The sequence below is a fragment of the Haemaphysalis longicornis genome, unplaced genomic scaffold (genome assembly GCF_048455015.1).
Source record: "Haemaphysalis longicornis isolate Haplotype H1 unplaced genomic scaffold, Haemaphysalis longicornis Haplotype H1 scaffold_1, whole genome shotgun sequence".
In the NCBI taxonomy this organism is placed as follows: domain Eukaryota; kingdom Metazoa; phylum Arthropoda; class Arachnida; order Ixodida; family Ixodidae; genus Haemaphysalis; species Haemaphysalis longicornis.
Window position 1 is genome coordinate 168486254 of NW_027526203.1, and position 18896 is coordinate 168505149.

Here is an 18896-nt window from a genome sequence, read left to right on the forward strand (position 1 = left end):
CCGTCTGTGCGTGTGATTTAGCGTAAGCAAACCACACGATTTGGTGGTGGTTTAACAACTGATCTATAATCACAATGCGCTGACTGAGTTAACCGGAACGAAAAATACACCATGCACGCACACGAAATCACTGTTTTGCCTGCTGCTTGGCCGGCGCTTGGTTCCTCAGTCGCGCCACAATGGCGCGCCGGCTCGGCTGTCTGCGCGTACCCTTCCGCGCTAGCTGTGTTCACTGTGAACATATCTCCGTTTCCCCTGATACATTCGGATTAGGTACTGGCAAACTCTCTTGGGAGAGGTTCTTTAATTTGTCGACAGCGGTACACCTACGCCGGAACCAGTAGCAGTAGCAGCGGAATTGTGGCTGCGGGTAGTCGGTAAAATGCATCCGTGTATACAAAGCACCGCTGAGAGAGACACACAGCAGGAGGAGGTTTTTCACGAACGCTGGTGCTGATTTTAGGGCACCCGCCCGGTGGGGGGCGACCCTAGTCCGGGATGCCCTGGCCTTGGCTGGCAGTTCAGGCCCTCTTCACCAGTAAGGATGAAAAAAATGAACGCTGGGCAAATTGTCCAGTGCCGCACCGGCTACCCAGTGCCCACGAGCTTGGGCATACAGCTTCTTGCAAAAGGAGAAAGTCCATACCACGGTTTAATAGTTTTCTGAGCCATGTGTATTGTCACTATTTCCGTAAGAAAAACGCTGAACTTGTCCGCTTTACGCGTCCTGAAAAGCTGACGGCTATAGCACGCACCACGTTTAAGAGGTCAGCAAAAGAACGGATGGCGAAACCACTTTTTGTTGTTGTTTTGTACGTATTCGATGGCTGCTAAGAGGAGCAGAAATTACCGATGTATGAACTTTCCGCTGAATACTTTAAAAACATGATGCGTGTAGAACTTTACTTTTCTTTCGTGAAAACATACTCGCCAAAACTGGCGTAAATTATGCTCCGAAACCGCATTTGTGATGTAAGGAGCGCAGTACTTTGGAGGGCTGAGGGGCAATTTAGGTCCCCGGAGAACCTTTCACGGACGCTTCCGTTTTTCGTCTCCCTTGGAAAATAGTCTATTGTGCGTCTTTTGTGGTCAGCAGCCAACATCTACCGCGGCAGAACCAACTTGTGAAGTAACACTTAGCAGGTGTGCGGCCTTTTAGGCGAACTGTGACATGCAACAAGTGCGCCTTCGGCGTTGCGCAGTGGGGCGACCTTGCAGCCTGGTTGCCCGTGCGCAGTCGCAGCAAGGAATGGGCAAAGTCGATGTTTCATTTTGCCTGCAAGCTACCCGACGCGGTGCCTCAGTGGCTAAAGCATTGTGCTGCTGAGCTCAAGGACACGGGTTCGATTCCCAGCCGCGGCGAATCGCCCGTGTTAAAAGCGAAAGCGCCCGTGTATTCGAGGTGGTCAAAATTCATCCGACTACGGCGCGCCTCATCGCCTGTGTAGCGTCGCCGAGTTAAACCTTATGATTAGGGGTGTGCGAATATTCGAAAATTTCGAATATTACTCGAATATTAAATATGTTATATTCGTATTCGCTTCGAAAACGATGTATTCGAAACATTCCGAATATTCGAAAAGGTTGGAATAATCGGATATTATCGAATATTTGGATTGATTAGTTTAAGGGGGGAGGACGCGGCTTTCAGCTTCGGAATAAGGACCAAAACATCGTTTTTTTGTAAGCCACATTTTTGGCTTTATGTTTTCTATCCTCTGCGTTTGCGTAGTTTTTCCGCCGAAAATCGCCGCAAAGTGACATAAAAAATACTTTTACCAGCCGCGGTGACAAAATGTCAGCGCAAAGGGCGAAAAAACGGCGTTTTCAGAGCGCTGTATCTCTGCAACGGCGCCACCGGGAACGGCCATTTTGGTTCCATTAGATCGTCCCAGCGATCTTCTTTCCGGTCCTGGCCGTCTCTTTTATCTTCTTTCATTCGCAAACGTACGACCAACAGAAAAAGAAAGACACAAACGAAGCCAGAAATAGATGCTGAAGCGCGTTTGGCCTTCCCGTCGGCGCGCGTTGAAACGGCCCTTCTGATTGGGCGTAGCTGCGGCAATGCAAGATGGCGGCCGCCTGAACACTGTAGCGCGCGTTTCTGAGTCCATTTGCGCGGCTTCACCCGGCCAAGTTTCTGTTCAGGCATTTTATCTGCTGTGGTATTCAACATGGACATTATCGCGATGGGAATGCTTGAGATAACGAGCCTGATTACGGGAAGTTGCGTGGCTCGAAAGGCGGAGGTGATCGAACGCTTCGTAGTGCGTGTGGCTTTGCCGCGGAGGGTGAAAGGCGGAGTCCGCGCGTGTGATATCGGTTCGCGAAGTGAACTTTTCGTCTTATTTGCGATGCTTATACGCTTAGTTATTGCCATAGAGTTTCTTACAGTATACACTAGAGAGGAATCTGGGCCAGCGTCTATGCGGCTCACATCAAGGTCGTCTGTGTCGCCATGGGCCGCCATTATACATCGCGCTCCCCTTAGTTTCATCATTGGCTTCGATTGAAACGTTTTAGTGACCACAAATGTAAACAAAGTGCCACAAAAGCGTGAAGAATGGTGTGCAATTATGTAAGTGGAAAATAAAAACAGGCTGTTTTAAAACTAAGGAAAAAGGAAAGCGTATTTTTGCCGGAACGGTTGGGCATGCTATTCCGCAGGCCAAGGTTGTAGTTACGAACAATGTTAATATTTGGGGGGTAACTCATTAGAGACTGTGATTTTATTAATTTTACCATTATTTCAAATGATAGGTTGTTTGAAGAGTTTCGAAAGTTTTTTGAGCGTGCCTATGAAAACGTTGCCATCGTGGTGAACCGGTGCACCGACCGCCAGCTAGTTTAACAAGAAATAAGAAAACGTGGCGTTAAAGAGTCGTGAACGATGACAAGATAGGACGCATATAAGCGCCCGTATCTGCCGTTTCTTGTCTTCGTCGAAGCACGTTTTGTTTCTTCTTTTCTTCGGCTACAAATTTCGCGGCGGCATATTACCCGCTCGGTCATACGTCCTTCGACTGTGGCATGAGCAACGTCAGGTGCGATCACGCATTGCCTGCTGTTTCACTGAACACGGCTACCACAGAAACGGGAGGATTTCGGCTTCCTTGTAGCTCGTAAACGTGTTCATGCATAGTGAAGAAAGCAAATCCCCAAAATCGCTTAGGAATCCAATTGTCATGCCAAGCCCAAGACAAAAAGGGGGGTCTTCCCATGAACCTCCACGACGACATGGCTTACGAGGCGCAGTTTCCTCTCTAGTTTACTCACTAAGAAACTCTACGGTTATTGCTAAGCTTGGCAGTATAGGCTCGCTATACTTGGCAAAGAAACGGCCGATGCGTCAAAAGCTGCGGCGCGCTTTGGAGCATCGACTGACTGCGCAACCGGGTACGATTGAACGCCGGAAGTTGTTATTAATGCCTGTGACGTTGTATTTAATCTTAAGAGTGACGGGACTGGCCATGCAGGGATAAATAAAGTATGACATGTTGCGGTTTACGAGCGCCGCGTTGCGGGCGAGCCATATCGCTTTTTTGCGCAACGTTACCCGTGCACTTCGAGTAATCATGCAAACAGGTCTGGATTCGGAATAAAAACGTGCTGACGGCGTTAAAAATGTACCTTACTATCGTAGAATTTAACAAATTGATTTTTGTAGAGAAATTATTAATACCATAGAATGGTGCATATTGGCTGTGCTGCGAGGAATATTGGATGCCCTGAATTCCAAGAGTCCTAAAAAATATGCATGTATTGAAGTTGGTGTTATGTAGAATATTATACCAAGCTTCAAAGTAGCTCATTTCTATCGTTGTGGTATCTGAACTTTTGGCAATGAACTCCGGCACGTAAGCTGGTGCTCGAAGCAAGGTTATAAAGCATAAAAGAAGTTAAAACTAAGTTTTCAAATTTAAGTGAAATAAAAAAAAAGAGTGCTTCACTTGTTACCATGGCCACAACACCGGAAAGGGAAGTCGTGCAGTGCAATACAAGCAACCAGCTAACCTACTTTGCATTGAAAGCCATCTCCCACCGTTTGATCCGCAAACTGCTGCGCCATGGCTTGTACTCTCCACAGAGGAGCTGAAAATTATTTTTTATGGAAATAAAAAGGCTGCGAGAGGCACTCCAATTTCAAGGCAAGGCCTTCCAGAAACCCCGTGCTCAAAACGACACGAAAGGATAGTTTTTTTTTTTTTTTTGCCACTTACGTCGCTTGTTCCAGTGACCGCTAGGTCTATCTTGATTCCGTTCTTTGCGCTACATTCCTTGAGGAACAGTTCAGGTCGTGAAAGTCTTGGTTTTTCAAAGTGCTTTTTGTGAATTTTTTTATTCAAATAGTTGTTCATGGTCTATATGCGTGTTGTACATTCACATCTAAAAAAACTTAAAACTAAAAAAAATGTGTTCAAATTAAAAATATGACTGTCACGACCCCGTTAGTGCCTTTGGGAATGCATCATGTTTTATAAAAGCACTCGGACGGGCTAGTTTGTCTGACATATTGGAAATAAAATTGTGCTAAATGGCAGGGCGAACAAAAAAAGACGCGCTGCGCTGTGTGGCGTGTCTTCTGTTCGCCCTGTCCTTTTAGTGTAATTTTATTTCCATTATGTTTCATAGGCCGTTCAAGCTCGGTACACGGTGAACAGAAAAAAAAATTATAAATAAAAATTTGTCCAAAATATTACTTTGAAATTTTGATGCTATTATCACAGAAGCATTTCCAGTTGCTGTGCTAATTTTCATTAAAATCCACAAAGAAATTAAAAAGGTTTTTTGCGAAATCTACGTCCCCCCTTAAGTATTCGATATTCTATTCGATATTCGAAGCTAAATATTCGTATTCGGTTCGTATTCCAAAAATTTGATATTCGCTCTCTCTCTCTCTCTCTCTCTCTCTCTCTCTCTCTCTCTCTCTCTCTCTCTCTCTCTCTCTCTCTCTCTCTCTCTCTCTCTCTCTCTCTCTCTCTCTCTCTCTCTCAAACCTACTGACAAAATTGTTAGTCCATCTTCGAATGCAAATCGTAATTAGCGCAATAAAACGACACATAAATCAATCGATCGATCAATCAATCAATCAATCAATCAATCGATCGATCGAACAATCAATCAATCAATCAATCAATCAATCAATCAATCAATCAATCGATCAATCGATCGATCAATCAATCCATCGTCGATCGATCGATTAATCGATCAATCGATCAAATCACCTGCAAGCTGCTGAGACTGGTGTGACATCTTTTGCTCAGCCCTGCAGTCTGCTCGCAGCAACAACAAAATTCGTGACACTGATCCCGCATTACAACACCGTATATACTGTCACACCGCTTTGTCGTGAACCGGGAACCATAATTTCTCCCTCCATTTCTGTTCAGATTCAGCGGGCTCAAAAAATAAAGGTTTGGGTGTGAGTTGAGTTTCAGCAAAAAAGAAAAAAGAAAAAAAAACGTTTCGGTACCGGTATTCGGTTCTGGTTCGATTCCCTGCTTCGAACCCATGGTGTGGTGACTTCACTAGGTCATCGTCAATTTTAGCTTCGCGTCATTGTCTTCTGACCATCGGATCATACAGCTATCCCTGAAACGCTGCTTGGGAGCAGGGGAGTACTGCGATTTCTGAATAGAGCTAAAGCCATCGGCCGCTGCGGGTCATACACATTGAGAAGGGCTGAGCCCCTTTCACTGGGTTTAGGGTATAAAACCTTCAGGCGATGAATGAGCCCCCTTCCCCCGCTCCTCCCCGGTGGACTACTTATTGCATAAACCTTTTCTCTACAAGGCACACCGGAACTGAGCTCTTGTCTGAGTACATTAAAGTGGAAGTCTGAGTATAACCTTAAGTTTAATACATATTAAACTTGAGGTTATACTTTCACAGAATTGGAATAGCATCGAAATTTATCGTGACTTCGCATGCTTTTTTCAGCGAAGCAAAATGTGCTGGTGCGCATTTGAGATGCTCTAGATACCTCCGAAGTCATCTATCTATGACAGCATCGTCCGGGTGTCATTTAGGTGGATAATTTTTCTGTCAATGATACACTTTTGAATGTACGTGCCGGCACCAATACTCTCAATAATTTGACTTGTCAAGATATAATGATTTCCAGGATTTTAATATCATCAATATATGAAAAAAGGCCCCCAGAATATCGTCCGGGCCTTCCTTCTAGGTCATGGGATAAAATCGGGAATGTATCGACTATAGCGGGATTCGAAAACTCTCGCTCGCTGATTTGAGGCGCTTACCTAAAATGCCTCAGATACCTGTGATTTTGAACGAGATTCGCATAGGATCTTTCCTTTCTGTTCACAGAAGTCAAGTAATGACACGCCAAGCAAGAGCTCAACGGATTTAGTAAACTATGCGCCGCAGCAAAGCTTCGCAGATAAGGATATCTCAAGAAAGCTACTCGCAAAACTAAGGAAAGGGTCAGACGCGCCGATCTCAGTCGTGGGCACGCGGCTCAACACAGTGGAAGGCAGCTTGGAACTCCGGCAACCCGCGGATGGGCACGTTGCATCGACTGCTTGCGTCTCCGTATACCATGTCCACAGAGTTGCTGCTCGAGCACAATGCGTAGCAGGAGGCCACAAAGAAAAGCCTGTCCTGAGCCATACTCCACTCCTTGTCCTTGGAATCTGTCAAATTGCGCAGGACTCGCAGCCGGTAGGCACCCAGCGCAGCCAAAAGGGCCTTTGTGTCTATGTTGTGCGGTTCAAAGTCCTGCGATGATTCCCCAGAACCGCTGTCGTTGCGAAGGGGCTGGTATTCGCTGCGGCCTTCATGGCTGTGCGGGTGGCCATGCTGGTGCTTGTGGCGAGGCTCGTAGAATAGACCCCTCAGAACTTCATCGGCGATGAGGCGCCCCGCACCCCCATAGTTGACGGCTGGTGGAAAGTCCGGGTGGTAAAGGGGGAAGACGAAGTAGTTCTCAGCGACCGTCAGGGTGCCATGGAAACTCCAGCGCTGGTTCAGCACGGATCCCGGCTTGAGGACATTTGAGAGGTCTTGCTCCTGGAGCCACCAGCGCGCGTTCATTAGGTTCATCCAGTCAATGAAGAACCGTTCTCCGGGAGTCGGTTGTGGTAGGACGATCGCCAGGGGGCTATCATGGTTCCACTGGGCCGACGCCGCTCGCGCCTGAAGCCTGAACGGAGACTTGACTTGACGCTCAACGGTATCAGCCAGGACCAGTCGAACGTCCTCCACGAGGGTGTCAACACCCGACTGCTCTGGAAAAAGGCTGGCCCATCCGACGCCCACAGCACTTTCAACGTGGCTGAGGCACCGACGATAGTGTGCGGAAGGTGGAAGACCCACGAGGTCGAGCGTGACGTCCGCGATTCCCCGGTGGGCCATCCAGCCGAGCTCATGGGCGAGGCGGAGGCCCAGGCTGAGGGTGAGCGCCTCCCTCGTCTCCGACTTGAGGCCCAGCAAGTATACCACAGATCGCAGTAACCCCGGGTTCGTCACTTCCACGACGTCCCTAGCAGAGAAACGGCGCGCCCATATAAAGTACTCGTTAAAAAGGAGAAGCAGACGACCGGCCGCGATTCCAGGAGTCGCTGTGTTGGACAGATTGCGGATGGCCATACGCAGAGCCCTCGAATCGTGCTCCGCCATCGCCGGCCCCAACGCTCCCAGTGTGAGCCGGTCCATCTCTTCGATTTTAGGGGCCAGTTCTTCAGCCCTCGACTCAGAAACGCCAAAAAAACCCAACATATCCTTAACATAACGACGGTACCGACGACCTGATGTCGATGCCAACGAGCGGCCAGCAAAGGAGCGCATGGTAGCGATCCAGGTGCGAAAGGCAGTGCTGTGGCTTATCCTGAGAACAGGTTCTCCAGCCGCACCGCGAAAGGGCGCCATTTCAAAGTTCACCTGGAACCACAGGTGCAGGTTCCAATTCCCGGACAAGTCAAGAAGCACTTCCAGCAAGTCCCAGCGCGATGCCTTAGGCCACGGAAGATGTCGGTCGGCCATAAATTTCTTCACATCTCCCAAGCTACTCTCGGCGAAGAGCATGCAGGATCTGGCAAACGCGATCACTTTTTGTTCGACGCCCCATGCATCTGACGAGATGAACTGCTCGTTGCTTTCGTCGAGCCGAGGCCAAAGAATGGCGTTAACGGCGCGGCTGTACACAGCTTCTTCGGTGGTGTCGACGACGGAGAGATGGTAGCGGTGCTGCCATCCGTCGCAAACGAACCGATAGAGGTCCTTGCAGGGATCCTGAGTATGGTTGACAGTAGACTCAAGAGCTCCCATGTAGACTTGGCATGCCATTTCTTCACAGCCAGAAAACAGAGGTAAGTCCGCAGGATCCGCGGGTGCACTCTGTGTGTTGGTGCCAAGAAGGTTGTACTGATGTACAAGAGTCCAAAGCCATGCGCCCAAGGCTAGGGGGAAGAGAAGGCCAATCGCGAACAGGCCAGCCTTGAACCTTGGATCCATCTTGCAACAGCTCGCCTGGCGGACCACTACGTCGACCGCGTTGCTGTCCTGCCCCTGGAAAATATGAGAACTGCTGTTCATAACACGAGCGTAGCAAGCCATTTTTTTATTTTCCGGCAAGAAATATCAATCACTATTCCATTATTGACACGACATGTCATAACATGTGCAACCAGGTTATGGCAACATACAGCTAACACAAGGAACAATTGTTACCATTAGCCTATTTTTATCTTGCACAGAATGTATTTGAACTGTACGCACAGCAGAACAAATTTTCTTCCGGTTTCACTTGGTATGGCTGAATTTCATACTATAATGGTCCGCCGGCGTGCGTTCTTAAATGCGCGTATGTATCCTATTAGTACGCCCTAAATTTATCGCACACGGACTACGTTTATCGATGCCGCCGATCCTACATACAATGCCCTCCTAACCCACTACCTGCACTCGAGAAGGATCTATACACCGCCCCACCCTACTCTCAGCAACCAACAGTCTCATATCTGGCGCCGGCTACAGGCCTGTACTTTATAACTTTAACCACACGGTTCTCTCCCTCATTTCTCCATCACTCTTCCAACACGACTGCCGCACTTGCAACGTCCCTCTCACTACCTACCACTTGGTGCACTCGTGCCCAGACAACCCTAAACCTCTCCTCCACCCATCGCCTGAGCAAAGGGAGTCTGCGCGAACCAGCTCGGCTCCGGAGCAACAAGCTCTGGTCGACCGGGCACTGGAATCAGCGCGGGCTCGCGGCCTTCTCGACTTGGGAGGCTGACCGCTTCAGTCCTTTTCCGTTAAAATAATTAAACTCTCTCTCTCTCTCTCTCTCTCTCTCTCTCTCTCTCTCTCTCTCTCTCTCTCTCTCTCTCTCTCTCTCTCTCTCTCTCTCTCTCTCTCTCTCTCTCTCTCCCATTACTAAAACCTGACAAAATTGTTAGTCCATCTTCGAATGCAAATCGTAATTAGCGCAATAAAACGACACATAGGAATACACGTTATCAAGGTGGGCACTTGAAAAGGATAAATCGTCACACCTGCGGGCTGACCCTGCGGCAAACCTCATGTCACGAAAATCAGAGACACCATAGGGCCAATGACCCAATCATTGTCCCGCTAATTTAAAACGCTTCCAGTATTTCACGTGCTTTAGATTTATAGCTACAGCTCGAGGCAAGCAAAAAAAGTTGGTGCACCAGATAAACATGCTAACTTATTGCAGAATGGTACACGGATATGGCCTCTGACATACCCCTAAAATGTTGGAGAATCCTGTATTCCCAAAGCGGCCGCGTCCGTGAGCTCGTGCGAATGCGAAGTAGCTAAGCACGTTGCGCGAATTGTTATAACTCGCCACGCAAGTTTTTCTCCCAGATTGGCAGGTAATGTTGTTTCGGGTTTTATTGTTTTATAATAAAGCGTCACCACGCCTAAGCGTATGATAAGTAATCCCCTGAAAAGTTTCCTCGCCGAGGCTCTACTCATTCCTCAAACAACATCTGCGCCAAGGCTGAATAGCTGCTCTACTAAAGAGCCCTTGAGCCCCAAAAGCTGTTCAGGTATTGTATACTGAGATGCAACCCAGTTCCAAGTGGCGATCTAAAATGTGTATACTTGGGGGCACTGGCGGGAACAAGATTTTGTTATGGTTGGGAGGGGAAGGAAAGTGACAGCTAATTTAAAGCTCGAACCATAAACTAAATTTTGTCCTCATTTTCCTTCTTCGTAACTGCGTTCTTTAGATAAACTATTGGTAGCCCATGACAATGGATTTGAAATCAGTCACAGAGGTGAACCCGGATGAAAGCCAGGTTCCGTAACTTGCGTTGCACACGTCCTTGCCCAAAATACCCTTATATTTGTCCGTCATCGCACCAGTCCATTCGTGTGCAAGACGAATCGCGTCTGCTGCAATACGAAGACCTCTTACTCGTTACCTGGCGTAAAACGTGATGAATGTGGGTTACTCGTTCCTTTTCTGAAAATTTGCTCAGTCATAATTCCGTTAGTAAAAGATACGCTCGTAAAATACACGGGTAACGCGTTAGCCTTGTCCTGTCATCTGCGCCCTTTTGGGAAGGTGCTCGATGAATTCAAACATACCCTGCCTATAAATAGTAGGTACAATTAAAGCTCGCAGTCGATGCTCAATTAACAATTCCCCTGGGAAATAAACAACCTCAGATAACATAAGCCACTAGCCAATCGTTCAGTGACGGCTGCAGTTCGACTTGCTTTTGAATAGTAACACAGGCATAGACTAAAAACAGGCACACAAATATAGCCGGGTACTACCAGCTTCACCCCACAACTACTGCAGTACATGTCTTGTATGGGCGTCCGCCGATCGGGAAAGGAGCCTCTTCTCGGGAACCTCTTCTATTTCGATGGTGCTGCCGTCTGAGAGGTGAAGAGAAGTAGTGCATCACGATGTTAATGAGCGCCGTCAGTTGGCGCCAGCTGAGCTCGTCGCAACGCAACCGTCTGCCGTACCCTCCACGGAGCAGGGACGCAGTGGTCTCACATTTGCAAAAGCGACGCGCCAGCAGGTTGTCACTCGCCAAGCACACCACAAGACAGCCCCGAAAATCATGCTCTTTTGCTGCAGCGGACCGTGAGTTCACCAAACGATTCGCTGGCAACTGGTTCGGTTCCGGTCCCAAGGTTTGCGAACGCGTGCGATTTCATTCGGGTTTACGCAGTTCTCCGGCGCGTGCAATCCAGTGCCTAATGTTGATAAGACTCACGGTACCATACTAACGAAATATAAATAGCGATGTGCAAGGTCATATCGATGCAGAATAAACATTCTCCGCTTCTATGAAGATGTGGAATCGGCAATGACTGAAGTAAAAACGCAGTATACCGTAGTTATGGGGACTTCAATGCTAAAGTAGGCAAGAATCAGGCTGGAGACAAGGCAGTTGGGAACTATGGTCTGGGCTGTAGAAATAGCAGGGGGGACCTACTAGTTGAGTTTGCAGAACGGAATAACCTACGCATAATGAATACCTTCTTCCGTAAACGGGAGAGTCGGAAGTGGACCTGGAAGAGCCCGAATGGGGAGCACAAAAATGAAATAGACTTCATATTATGCGATAACCCTGGCGTCGTGCAGGATGTGGAAGTGCTCGGAAGGGTAAGGTGTAGTGACCACCGTATGGTAAGATCTCGAATTAGGCTAGATTTGAGGAGGAACCGGAACAAGCTAGTACGAAAGAAGCCGATAAATGAGCTAACAGTAAGACGTAAAGTAGAAGAATTCAGGATCGCGCTGCAGAACCGATATTCCGCCCTTAACGAGGAAGCCGAGCTTACGACACAGGAAGCCAGCGACAACCTTACACGCATTCTCACGGAGTGTGCAGTTGAAGTCGGGGGCACTATGGCCAGACAGGATACTGGTAAACTTTCACAAGAGACGAAATATCTAATCAGGAAACGGCAAACCATGAGAATCTCTACCGCAGCTGACAGAATAGAACTAGGCGAGCTCTCGAAGTTAATCAATAAGCGTAAAACAGCTGACCTACGGAAGTATAATATGGAGAGGATCGAATACGCTGTAAAGAACGGAGGTAGCCTGAAAGCAGTGAAGAGACGTCTTGGTGTGGGGAAAAATCAGATGTATGCACTTAAGGATAATCAAGGCAATGTCATCACAAAAAGGGATAAAATAGTCACAGTGGCCGAGGAGTTCTATAGGGACCTGTACAGTAGCCGGTACATCCAGGATAATGCCGAACGAGACAGTAGCTCAGAGGAGATAGACATCCCACCAGTAACGACCGAAGAAGTAAGGAAGGCTTTGAAAGAAATGAAAGGGGGCAAAGCACCTGGTGAGGATCAGATAACAGCAGACCTCTTGAAGGATGGTGGAGAAATTGTACTTGAAAAACTGGCAAACCTGTATACGAAATGCCTAATGACCGCGAGTGTACCGGAATCTTGGAAGAACGCGAACATCATCCTAATCCATAAGAAAGGCGACATGAAGGACTTAAAAAATTACAGGCCGATCAGCTTACTGTCAGTCGTCTACAAGGTATTTACCAAGGTAATCGCTAACCGAATATCTGCAACCTTAGATTTCAGTCAACCTAAAGAACAAGCAGGGTTCCGTAAAGGTTATTCAACAATGGACCACATTCACACGATCAATCAGGTGATAGAGAAGTGCGCTGAGTATACTGAACCCCTATATATAGCCTTCATAGATTATGAGAAAGCATTTGACTCGGTCGAAACCCTAGCAGTCATTCAGGCATTACGGAACCAGGGGGTAGATGAGCATTATGTAAGAATACTAGAGGATATCTATAATGGGTCTACAGCTACCATCATCCTCCATAGGGAGAGCAGTAAAATACCTATAAGGAAGGGTGTCAGACAAGGAGACACAATCTCTCCAATGTTATTCACAGCATGCTTACAAGAAGTATTCAGAAGGTTGGATTGGGAACAGGTGGGAGTAAGGGTTAATGGAGAATACCTCAGTAACCTCAGATTTGCTGATGACGTTGCCTTGCTAAGTAACTCGGGGGACGAATTGCAAACCATGCTTTCCGCACTGGGCGAACAGAGTAGAACCGTGGGCCTGAAAATTAATATGCAGAAAACTAAAGTAATAATCAATAACCTCGGGACAGCACAGCAGTTTGAGATAGGTGGCGAGGCAGTGGAAGTGGTAAGCGAATATATATACTTAGGCCAAGTTGTGACCCCAGATCCCAACCATGAGGCAGAGATAATTAGAAGGATCAGAATGCGGTGGGGTGCATATGACAAACATTCTCAGATAATGAATAGCAGCCTACCATTGTCGCTTAAGAAGAAAGTGTATGACAGCTGCATATTACCGGTACTCACCTACGGGGCAGAAACTTGGAGGCACACTAAGAGGGTTCAACTTAAATTGAGAACGACTCAGCGGGCAATGGAGCGGAAAATGATAGGTGTAACATTAAGGGACAAGAAGAGAGCGGAGTGGGTCAGGGAGCAAACTGGTGTTAAAGACATATTAGTAGAAATTAAGAAGAAGAAATGGACGTGGGCAGGGCATGTAATGCGAAGGCAAGATAACCGCTGGTCATTAAGGGTAACAGAGTGGATGCCTAGAGAAGGCAAGCGTTGCAGGGGGCGGCAGAAAGTTAGATGGGCAGATGAGATCAAGAAGTTTGCGGGGATAAAGTGGTCACAGTTGGCACAGGACCGAGGTAATTGGAGAATAATGGGAGAGGTCTTTGCCCTGCAGTGGGCGTAGATAGGCTGGTGATGATGATGATGATGAAACATTCAAATGCTCCGGTGAAGGCACACGTCACTTTCGTGTTTTACCGACTCCTACGAAAGAGGGATCAACCGCAATTTTTTAACACGGAAGTGTTTTATTCCTGGATACACGAAGATTTCCTTGACGTCATATCCGTCACGGAAGTGACGCCAGTACAACAAAGCAAGCGGCCTGTAAAGGGTGCACCCCTGCACACGGCGTCTTCTTGCGGGGAAGCAACCTTTAGTACTAAAGAGTACGTTATACTTTGGGTTCGTTTTCGGGTTTTATATTATAACACAAAAGTGTTTTATGCCGCGATACACCAAGATTTCACTGACGTCATATCCGTCCCGGAAATCACGCCAGTACACCTTTGGCGAAGCGACCCGCCAGCAGGACGTCGCTTGCCAAGCACACCCACAAGACCGCCGCCGACCCGCAAATCATGCTCAGCTGCAGATTACGCCGCACATTTCACTTTCGTGTTTTACCTATTCCTTTGACAGAGGAATCAACCACAGTATTTTTCTTTTCTCGTTGGATCTGAGATCAAGGAACTCAACAATATGAGTTTCAAGATGAGATCGATGGAGAGGCCAACGCATTCTAGTTTATTGTTCACATCGAATTCTCAATTTTTGGCTAATTTATTTTCATTTCTCCCTCACCTTCCTCCTTACACCCCAGGCACAGTTGGCCCAGCCTTCCGAAAATTGTTGCCGACACACAACACGACCCGTATAAACGCCGTACAATGGGAAGATCGCAGTGCGAATTTCTCTGGCGCTGTGCGGATCCCGTCACTACAGACTGAATCCGACGACTATCGAGGGGTGCGTTGAACACTGCGCAGAATAGATGAGGAACAGGGAACAATAGCGGCTGGTAGACAGGACTGCGGCAAGAGGGCAGTCATAACGGTTACGCAGATCTAAACCATAACCGTACCCTAACAACAAGGGTGACAAAGACGGTGACATGAAGGATATTGGTTTAGCGCAGACACCGAAACAATTCGGCATGTGAACTTGGTGATTCCCATTTATACCGATTTAAACTAGTTAGTTTGGTAAGTTTGAGAATTGCGAGAAAGCTCAGGGAACTTTTATAATCGCTATTGATCAGAACCAGTTGCTCCTTTCGCCTTTTGTAATACTGGTTAAAACACAACCGAATTGGTATTCACCAATTTAGAAAACGTAGTCCCATTCGTGGCAAGCAGTGCGCAAAAGGTAGCGTTTTTCTAGCGGCCGGATGTCTGTATGTGGTCTCTACATTTTGTTTTCCGCCCTGCAAACCAATCCCTAACGTATCTTTGCCGAACGACCACTCAATGCCGTCGGGTCCGGGTTACCCAGGAGGTGCTGTCGAACAAGTTAATCAAGCCGTGCGAAGGAAGCGCGCAATGGACGCGAAGCACGCCAGAACAGGCTGAAACTAACCGTCGCTAAAGCAGACGACAAAGCCGCCCCTCCAACGCGCCCGCCGGTACGAGCAGGCAACTGGGCGCGGGGAACGCTGGTTAATAGCGCCCTATCGCCGCGCCATCTACACTATGCTCCGGGAGTGAAAACCGCCCTTTCCCTCCACATCCGCGTTCGGAGTTTCTTTCCCCGAACGCCACGAAGGAATCGTTGGCTGGTAAAGGTAGAAAGCTTTGCTTTAAAAACTAACGCCGCCGTTTTAGTTAAAAAAACATCCCCCTCGCGAGGGGCACGGTCAAATGCAGAGCATTTTCGGGGGGCGCACGACGTTAAGTAGGTTGGGTTACGTTAATGTTGTTGCAGTTCTTGCTGTTGGTTGTTATTGTTGTTGTTGTTTTTATAATTATTATTGTAATTAATGAGGAGTCGTAATTAAGTGGTCACGTGATTATTAGTGCACGGTGATTGCACTCGCTTGAACTACGGGAAACTGGGTGCGTTTGCACGCTATTCCCGGAGCGCAGGCGATGACTGGATTGGAGCCCCGCACATACCCGATTTTATCTGGTTCGAAAGAAATTGACAGCGAGAGCGAACGCCGAGAACCGCCCCATCACGGCACGACCGCGCCACGGCCACGTCACGACTACGTCACGAACACGCCACAACTGTTGTTGCTCCCGCGCCAAACTACGACGCATGCGCGCCCCACCTGTTGCTTAACGCGATCCGAGCACTGAGAGAACACGCGAGGAGCAGCGGAGAGCAGGCGAGGAGGAGTGGGGGAGAGGGCGCACCTGGAACGGCTGTTGCGGACGCCGAGGCACGCCGACAACGCCGGGTGACATCGTGAGTTAAAGAAATGCTCTGCATTTAAAAGGAAGGACGTCTGTTCGTGTGAACGGTAGCGGCATCTCACCCTCGCCGTCCACGTCAGTGAGGAGTGACGTGCATGATCGGCCATCACGCGTGACACAAAGCAGTACTCCGCGCGAGGACGGTTGCGCATCATCTGCTACTTATGCGGGAATCAAAACTGATAAGCCTGGTAATGATTCCGCCGTTATCAAGGAAAATGGATTCAGAGACGAGGCGGGAGCCGCCTTTCGACGGGGCTAGAAGAATCTCCGCAACCAAAGTGACGACTCTCCTCTCGCCCCAACAGCTTTTGCATCGTTCTCTCGTTACTAGGGCTGCCCGCGTAAAAGTGGAGATATGAAGCGCCGAAGGAGGCGCTGCATATCTGGAAGGCTACGAGTTAATCCGAACGAACTGGAAATCCCTCTCAACATTTCAATTGGCGCCGAAATCTCGCGGCCATGGCCACTTTCATACTATGCTTGCATCAGACGTGCAGCGCTTACGGCCGATAAGTGAACCCGGTGCTTCGCGTGCTGCAGCGTGATGCCATAGCCATTACGCAACCGCAGCGGACCAAACTTTGCCCCATCGCAGCGAAAATTATAACAGAAAGCATGCTGTGCTCTAAGCAAAAAGAATACCAGAGCTGCTAGCTCGTAGCTCAACCAACTTCAGAAAAAAAAAAATAAACACGCTCTTTCAAAATCTAAGTGTAAGGTGGCGCTGCTCAGGCCGTGGACTCCGAAACAATTTAACGGCCACACGTATTCCCGCCCTCTTACCACTATTTTACGCTGGAATGAGGTCGGCAAAGCTGGCTACACAACGTATTTTGTCGACACAGAAGTTAGTGCGTAGGTCACGACATCATGTCGCCAACATCACCTTCAGCATCATAGTGCACCACACCTCAATTTTGCTTTACACCACAAATTTCTAATCTGATGAGCATGTTTTAGCGGGGGGGGGGGGGGCTGGATAAATGGATAAATACCGGCCTCACCACTTTTCTTCCGCTATGTTTTTACTAATCCCTTCCAGGTATGGAGCCCCGTGTTCTGATGACGGAGGGAACACACAGCCACAGTCATGTGCACAAGAGATGAGCTCGCAGCACAGCTATACTTAGCATGCCTCATATATCGTAACCTCTGCGCGCGCAAAGCCACAAGAGAAGTGTTCTGCGTTCTGCAATTGCGGCTGCATCCACGGGCATGACGCAGGCGCAGCGCTTGACTAGAGTGCGCGAACGCCGCGGACGGCGGAAAGGCGAGGCACCGAATTATCAAAATTGACCCGGTGAATTCTGTTGCGTTGTTGAGTTAGTTGGGAATACTGTTGAGGAGACCGTCGGACATGGCTTCCCAGGACGCAAAATCCGTCTACTAACCCAAACGATCCAGTCCGTAACCTAACGAGGCATAGGCGACTACTGAATTGCGCCGGAAGCGGCAGTGTATACGCACCGGCCGTCTGTCCTGCTTCTTCTGGTCCTTCTGCCCTGGCTCCAGGTCCCGCAGTTGCAGTACGTGAGACGAAACCCTCGGCTGCCCGAAGTCGCCGTGGCCCTTGGTCACGATAATCTGGTGTCCTGAACGAAGGGCACGCGTCGGGGTGCGCCCCAGGTGAATGCCCGGTCTCGGCTCGCCAGTGAATCCTCCGCAGGGCACCGCATCCACGTCCGAGTCGGAAGAGCTCAGGCTGGAGTCGCTGGACGAGGGGCTCACCACGACGATGCGGTTCATCTCGGTGCCCATGATGTTCGCCATGCCTTCCGCATCACCCATCATTGCCGCTGACTTATACGGGCGCCTGCTTGTCCGGGAGAACGAGTCCTGCAAGCCCGCTCCGACTGCTGCTCTCGGCGTTCGGCCCCCGAGGCTGGTGTTGGAGCTGGTGGTGCTGCTGGCTCGCTCCGCCGCTGTCGCTGGTGCCCCCGGAAACGCGCGTGGACGCTGGTCGTGGTGCCGCGCGCCACGTTCGAAACTTTGTCGCGTCGGGTGTCCGCCGCTGCTGTTCAGAAGCGACAGCAACCATATACTTAACGTCTAATGCGCCACTTCTACTTGGTTGCTAAATTTTCATTTTACGTAAGAAGCTTGTAGAGCATATATGCTATATTAAAAATAGTTTTTACATGCGAATTACGGCATTTCAATGAAAGACGAAGAAGGCATAAATAGTCCAAAGTGGAGTTGACTTTGCCCTGAGAAGGCCAATAAAATTCGAACATGAACTGTCTGACTGAGCAAGCATATGTGCTTGCATTCCTAGCAAGCGGCGGTATTTTATCTATCAATCCCCAACGGGGCATACCTGTCGCGTGTGGGCATCTTTTTTTTTTTTTTTTTTTTTGCTGGTTTGCTTGGGCGCCGCCCCCTTTGGCATGCGGCCTCAGCGCGTGCACCGGGACGAGGCCTGATAAATCGCTTACGAAACATCCCGTGAAAGTAATTTCCAGTATCTTTAAGCCGCAAGAGCTCTACCGCCATCGTTTAGCTATATCAAGGAATTACACGCAATTTGTGACCTCCGAAAATAAGCCTGAACGCAATAAACGCAGTTGTTTGGGTACAGAATATGCCAAAACATAGCATTATAGTGCGACAATGGTGTCACCTGGTGGAGTGAAGCAACAAGACTTTTGCACATTTATATTTTGCTAATAGGCGATGCAAGCTTCTTCGTCAGTGGTTTTGCATACGCCAGGTGCATGGTACAGGCCAATCACAGACGGAACATGCATTGCTGTTATCGCTTTCAATTTCAAAGAACGCAAATTTGAGCGCGAGACGTCTTCTCATTGGCACACTAACGTTAAACTTAGAACGTGAGAACCGACCAGAGCAATTCGA

The 18896-nt window shown here is 48.6% G+C and overlaps 1 protein-coding gene across 1 annotated transcript; it reads right to left on the bottom strand.

The window, feature by feature from the left end:
* Positions 1 to 5964: 5964 nt before the first annotated feature.
* Positions 5965 to 18251, bottom strand: LOC144167180 (endothelin-converting enzyme-like 1). The gene is made up of 2 exons (XM_077696532.1): positions 17508 to 18251; positions 5965 to 8529 (listed from the first exon to the last, which is right to left on the bottom strand). Exons 1-2 carry the CDS (start codon positions 17829 to 17831, stop codon positions 6463 to 6465), a joined length of 2391 nt encoding a protein of 796 aa, XP_077552658.1. The 5' UTR covers positions 17832 to 18251; the 3' UTR covers positions 5965 to 6462.
* Positions 18252 to 18896: the final 645 nt, after the last annotated feature.